The following is a 7,094-nucleotide window of genomic DNA, read 5'->3' as shown; positions in this document are numbered from 1 at the left end:
TGAGCTCAAACGAAAAGACTATTCTAAAACATATTGCTGGCGCACCGACGAGAACTCCCTAGAGCCAAACAGTATCGATGCCCTCACCATATTAGGAAGTTGTTGAGGAGACATGCAGAACAAGTCAGATTGCAACCGCAAATTTGCCAGCCTATCAGATGCAGAGTTGGCCTCTTGAAAAATGTGTGACACCGAAGAGGAAAATGAGGCTAACAAGTACCTTATGCAGTGCAAGATGTTACATAAAGGCCATTTTGACAACGTCTTTCAATGGATCAACTGAACCAACACTTCTGAATCGACCTTCACCAGCAGTCTCTGGATTTGTCACTCATGACACAGTTGAAGACCATGAAACAATGCCAGACTCTCTGCAATTAGGAGCCCATTGTCACCGAATTCCTTGTAAAAAGTGAAAAGCAATCAACCATTGAATCTCTAAGAATGCCACACTCGCATCAGTGCTCAATTTAAAGAAGTGGGGTGGGGGTCATTTCCACCAAACCACCACACAACACCTTCTTCAAATAGGGTGGGATACTAACTCCGCCCATGGATCCTCAATATCACCCCTAAAATGTGTGATCGAGAACACTCTTGCTTTGCCCAACTGCCGTATCAATTGTTCAACCATGAAGGTGACGCTACCCACCTCGAACCTCCTGCCCTCAAACCGAGCATTATTTCTTACTTTCCACAGACGCTAAAGCACTAGTATTGGAACTACCACCCTAATGTGTTTAACCTCCTCCACTGAGCTAGAGTAAAACCAAGAGAGTAGCACAGATGAGATAGACGAAAACGTAGACTCAATAATTCCAATAATTGGTGCGCTTTGTTCTTATCTAAACTTGCAAGAATTTATTGTTTACTCTTGCTAATTTGTATTTGGCGATTTGAGTTGTTAATTTGTATTTTGGCAAATTGGCTCAAACAACTTTCATTCCAGATGCTGTTTTGAGAATAAATCATGGATATTGAACTCAAGAAAACTAAGAAATGTTAATTATTGGTTACATCTATTCTATTCTGGAGGCAGTAAGTCCAAGCACACTGCTCTATCATCTACTTGTGCAGCAATTAGTCACTAACAAGATAAGAAAGACAAATAAATACAAGGCAACGCACCATACAAGTAGACGAACATCTATAGTCAACGATGTGAATGACAGCAGTACTGCAACATGGGTGTTGACTTATTAGCCTAAGCACTTTTGTTAATTTTAATACAGATGCAAGTGTCTTTCAGGGCGTGCTTATGGGGGTGGAACCAGCGACGGAGCCAGGATTTTTTCCTTGCGGGGGCCAAAATTTTTTCGAACAAAATTACCTTAATATGTTGTATTCAAAATAATTTTCATTTATGTAAATATATGACATCTTAAAATATCAAATATTAACTTTAATTATAAAGGTATGTCTATTTCATAAATATGCTGCATAGTCATGACAAAAATTAGGATAAGAAGTAACATTTGATTAAATATCTTATAACATCACAAACTACCCAAATTGTACATTATGAGAAAATGCTCTAATATGTCACTTGTGCAAAAACAAAAATATAACTATGCAATACAAATATAACTATTTTTAATTAATAAAATATAAAAGTTATGTTAGCATACCTTGAATTTCAACCTCTTTTCTTAAAAGTAAACTGAACTTTACATTCTTTCATAGAACTAAATTCATCTATAATTGAATCTGTACTAAATTTTTGAACAACATCCTTTTTCTTATGTACATTGTTAGACAATCATTCAAGAAATTATCTTTTATCTTGTTTTGGATCTTTGTTTTGATTATATTCATAATTGAAAATGTCCGTTCTATAGTTACAGTTGACATAGGAAGAGAGAGAACAAATATAATCAATCTATTAACAATAGGATAGATCACTTAATTTCTTGTCTTCACCAAACCTTCAAGTAATTATTTGTACATTTGTTTATGTATCAACAAGAGTATAGATCACTAATTTTAAATTTTTTATTAATTAGTCTAAGTTGTATATTTGTATATGGACCAATAAATTAATTATTTTTGTTTTAGCCCATTGATAATTATGAATTGAGTCTTTTATTATAATATATCAAATTGGGTCAATTTACTATGGATTATCAAATTATATGTTTAATTTTTTGAATGTTAAATAATTAGCAAAATAAATAATAAATAATTTTTTTGAAGAAAAAATTAAATCAAAGTTGGCTGATTCATACACACACACACACAGATATATATATATATATATATATATATATATATATATATATATATATATATAAACTCTCAAAATATAAACTAAAACTATAAAAAATTAGGGGGGGGCCAACTTTGTCTTCTACATATATTTACATATCATGAATTAAAATTTTCAAAACTTAGCCCCCCTCAGCCCCCCTTGGCTCCGTCATTGGGTGGAATGCTTAGAGACTGATGGACTGTTAATTTTTGCATTTTATGAGGAATTTGTAGAGATTGATGTTTTGTTTGCGGATAGTTTATCTTTGTTGCATGGTCTTTAGCCTGTGTCAAGGGTAATTGTGGATTGATTGATAGTAGAAGTTGATTCAGAGGTTTTGGCCCAATTGATTAATTCAGGAATGATTTCGAATGGCCATTGTGTAATACACTACGAAGGATAAGAGTTTTGTTAGATTCCTTTTCATCTTCGATTTCACATAATTTTAGAGAGGCCAATTCTGTGTCGGATAAATTAGCAAATTTGCGACTCTCTTCTGAGCTTTATTGCACGTCATATCACTAGTTTCCTAGAATTGTTAGGGCATCAATGCTATTAGATTGTAGAGAGTTTTCATCAGTGTGCATGCATTTAGTAAAGGAGTAGCACTCTTACTTTAGAAAGTTCATGAGCTCAATGTTTGATATTTTCTTAAACTTTTTGTACTTATTTCTTATTTTTATTGATAAAATAAGGGGTTGGCATCTCCGCCCCATAGACAAGATTTGCCATAAAAAAACCTAAACACAATGGTAATTAGCACACTCTGCCTTTCACATTTTCTACCTATTAAGTTATCAAAAAGACCAATCTTTTGCCTACATTAAAAGTTAAAACAGCATTAAATTTGACTCTAGGACGTAGGCAAGGACTAGGCTTGCAGATGCAGGTATTGTAACAAGATTAGCTTCCACATAGAATGTTATGTTAAAAAATGTGCACCTTATTGGTCGCTTGATAGATTGTAGAACCTAAATACTTATTGGAAGTTCGGAATTGCAGCAAAAATTACCTTATTGACAATCCGTCTGTTTTCATATCTCTTGTTGAGATTATTACTTCCCAACTGAGAAACAGTGAATCACAATCAATTTCAAGATTAAACCTGAACAGTATGTTGTACATAAACATCAAGGCTTGGCAAGACAAGAATCTTGCATGATAAAAGTGAAACAAGTTTACCATGACCTAGGTCTAACGTCTAAATTACAAAATCAAACTTACTCTTTGAACATAATATCGAATAACATTTTTAAAACCAGAAACATGAGCTTCTTGATCACCTACCACCAGAGAGAATAGATTCAGTTACAGTATGTGAAAAGCCATTGTCTATGGGAGACAACCGGGAGGCAATTCCATCGGAGCTACCAGGATTGGTGAACCCAAGACCAACAGCAGAAATGCCAAGTGATGACAACTCTGGTAGCAGAACTGATCCATCCAAATACAGCAGAACTTGCCGCATACTTGGCCTAATGCTAGGTTCTGAATGAGAGCATAGCAAGCCTAGCTTCAACACCAATTCTGCCTCTTGCTTCACATACTCAGTGCCCAGATTTTGATCAACTGCCAGGAGAATATCACCTGCGTTCCAGCACGAGAATACCCAATCAACCAATATCGCATCCTCTTCTGGTGCTTTAGGATCTATTGGCCTTCTACCACAGGCAACCTCTAGTAAAAAGGCCCCGAAAGCATATACATCAGTGCTAGTTGTGGCCTTACCTGTTCTGTTGTGCTCAGGGGCAAGGTATCCAATAGTTCCTACTACGTGGGTGGTTTGAGGAAGAGTCCCATGATCGTATAGCCTCGCGAGGCCAAAATCTCCTAATCTTCCATTCAATTCAGCATCTATCAATACATTACTGGCTTTGACATCTCTGTGAATCACTACTTGCTCCCATTCTTCATGTAGATAGAATAATCCGGACGCTACGCCTTTGATGACTCGAAGTCTCTGGCTCCAGTTAAGGGTGGACTTGGGTTGATTGTAGAGAAATTTGTCAAGACTACCATTGGACATAAATTCATATACTAAAAGTAGCTCTCCTTTACGCCGACAATAGCCCAAGAGGGGTACTAAGTTTCGGTGGCGTAAGCGACCAATACTGATGATTTCTGCAATAAATTCTCTCATTCCCTGTCTTGATTGATGAGATACCTTCTTGACAGCAACTTCCATCTTGTTAGTAGGCAATACTCCTTTGTAGACCCTGCCAAATCCCCCTGCCCCCAGCAGCTCTTTTTCTCTAAAACCTTTGGTGGCTATGTACAAGTCTTTATACTTAAATCTATGGGGTCCATAGGCAAGCTCCCATTCTTCCATCACCTCTGCAAACTTCCACTTCCTCCTTAGATGATAAGCTACTCCAGATATTACGAGCAACAACAAAAATGTGCAAATTAGTGGCAATCCCACGGTAAAAAATTTCGATACCTTCTTGGGTCCAAATCGAGGTAGCTTGGGAAGTCGAGAGAGGTCAAGTGCTTGAGCAACACCATTCATCTTCAAGCTCCATCCCAATACAAAATGAGCTGCTGCTAGTGAACCAGTGGATGCAGAAAAGCCAACATACATGGTTTCCCGTAGAATAGGCGAAAGATCATATGACAATGACAAAAGAGGAGTATTTGGTTTAGCCACTGCAATTGGAGCTAATGTAACATTGATTACCTTGCTCTCCCCATCATATTCCACCCAGAGTTGCATCCGCTGCGCGCTACTAAGAGTTAAGTTGTCAAATGAATTCTTGTTATTATCTCGGTAACTTGCTGGCTGCGATGCTGTAGAAAACAAGGAGTTAATGTCAATTCCAACATGGTTGTCGTTGATATCGTTAAACTCATGGGTTTGGATAGTGTCGAGCTCCACCGCGAAAACATGATTACTTGCATTTCCATTGGTGCTATCATTAAAGAGGCCAAGGAACTGTGTGGGAAGCCCTCCTGGGAGGCGTCTTGCTGGTGCGATCACGAAAGTCATTCCATGACCACTCAGGCCTGAGACTTGAGGCACTATTGCAAACACAAATTGGGTGGAAAAAGAGAATGCTGAGCCGTTAGACGTGCTCTTAAAATTGATGGGATCAGGATAGAAGGCATGCCCCATTTGTAACTTGGTGATATTGGTTATCCTTAAGAGGCCATTGTCGGTAATTTTGGCTATTCCGTCCAGGCTTAGATTTGATGATCGAAATCCTTCATAGATGAACCCAACATCATCAGGTGCTGCTGAATCAGCTCCTATGTGAACTATTACAAGAAGGGCCAGGAATGTTGTTACTAGTGTGAATGACATGGCTAAGATACTAGGCTGCAAAATCCTTCTCAATTAGTAGCCTATTTAAGGTTTAAACTACTATCTTAGACAACTAGTTAAATCTTCTTGCTACTATTGCGTTTTTCTTTAATTTTCCATCGTGGAAAATTAATCCTTCTCAATTAATTTTCTTGCTACTTATATTCCTTTTTTTTTTATGTAAAAAACATCTAGTTTAGTCTAGCCTACTCCTACTCCTAAGAGGGGGGAGGAGAACCTACTCTATGAGGTAGCTCAACTGATTCGGGAGAACCTGATGGGGGACTAAACTATCATCAAATCGGGTGTACCACACACTCGTATGAATTTAAAACAAATCTCATATTGAGGCACATTGATGGAAGAAAAGATTTGAACTTTTGATCTCTCACCTCACAATTAATGTGGTGACCAACTCCTCTCGAGGAAGTTGGTTCCTTTCTTTTCTTTTGAATTGACTCTAACTTCAATGTCACGTTGGAAAGTCCTCGAGGTAGTTGGGGCAGGTAGGGTTGCTGTTTGCAACGGATCTTCTATCCTCTACTTTTTATTAGATTGCTATTTCTCCTATATAAACATCATGTTTGAGTTCTTTTTTTATTTCCTTAAGATCCAATACTATTAATTGAATAAAAAATAAATACAACAGTTTCAATAAAGTAATATATATAGTAGAAATTTAAAAAAAAAGCAGAAAATTCATTAAAAAATCTTTTTTTTTTAATGAATTTTGATTTTTTGAGTTTGTTAAATTTTTTATATTACTCAATTAATAGTTATTGGATCTTAAAAAAAATAAAAAAGAACTAAAATATTATATTTTTATAAAAAAATAATAATATAATAAAAAATATGATAAAAAATGACATAAGATGCAGAACAGAAAATCCGTTGGCGCCGCCGCTGGAAAGTTCCCGAGGGAGTGAAGCAAATTGACTCCAAATCCGTACTCAGGTACATACAATAAACTGTACCATAAAATCATGTGGATGTGGGTGCGATGCGATTGTGGCTCCGTGTAACTCGGTCCACTGGTTTTTTTTTATTACATTATTTGATGCACAGCTATCTATTGTATTAATATTATACTTATAAAAAATGTGATGCATATAAATAAATATTTTATATATATTTAATATAGTATTATAATATAATCGTACATCGAAATTTTAAATATACAGCATCGGCATCCGGTCGAATCATGTGGTCCTTGCAAGAAGTTCGCAGTTGTACGAGGAGAACCAGTCTTTCGACATGATGGACGATACATTAGGCAACAAGTCTTACGGCCATGGGCTGACACCGAGGCTGCTAAATAGTTTAAGATTGAGTTGCCAGATATTACCAGACTTGGAAGAAAATTGAGTTAAACAATACAAAGACCAGCTTTCTAACAAAGACACTCCATATTTAATTTCATCTGTTAAATCATTTATGTGATTGCATATTATCATTGATATTACGTTTTGATGCTTCGTTCTATACATATTCTTAAGATAAGAATTTTACCAAACTAAGAAATTGATTAAATCGTTTCTCCTTTTT

General features: G+C 36.2%; 1 protein-coding gene across 1 annotated transcript; it reads right to left on the bottom strand.

Moving 5' to 3' along the window:
* Positions 1-3,320: 3,320 nt before the first annotated feature.
* On the bottom strand, positions 3,321-5,551 carry LOC140004351 (L-type lectin-domain containing receptor kinase IV.1-like). Its single transcript, XM_027253306.2, has one exon. The coding sequence runs from the start codon at positions 5,547-5,549 to the stop codon at positions 3,528-3,530; it is 2,022 nt and encodes a 673-aa protein (XP_027109107.1). The 5' UTR covers positions 5,550-5,551; the 3' UTR covers positions 3,321-3,527.
* Between the last annotated feature and the right edge of the window lie 1,543 nt (positions 5,552-7,094).

Source organism: Coffea arabica, chromosome 2e (assembly GCF_036785885.1).
Source record: "Coffea arabica cultivar ET-39 chromosome 2e, Coffea Arabica ET-39 HiFi, whole genome shotgun sequence".
Taxonomy (NCBI): Eukaryota; Viridiplantae; Streptophyta; class Magnoliopsida; order Gentianales; family Rubiaceae; genus Coffea; species Coffea arabica.
This window is presented reverse-complemented; position numbering and strand designations above follow the sequence as displayed.

Bases quoted from the DNA above. Each gene is read 5' to 3' on its own strand.
- LOC140004351 (XM_027253306.2), bottom strand. From the start codon at position 5,549: ATGTCATTCACACTAGTAACAACATTCCTGGCCCTTCTTGTAATAGTT.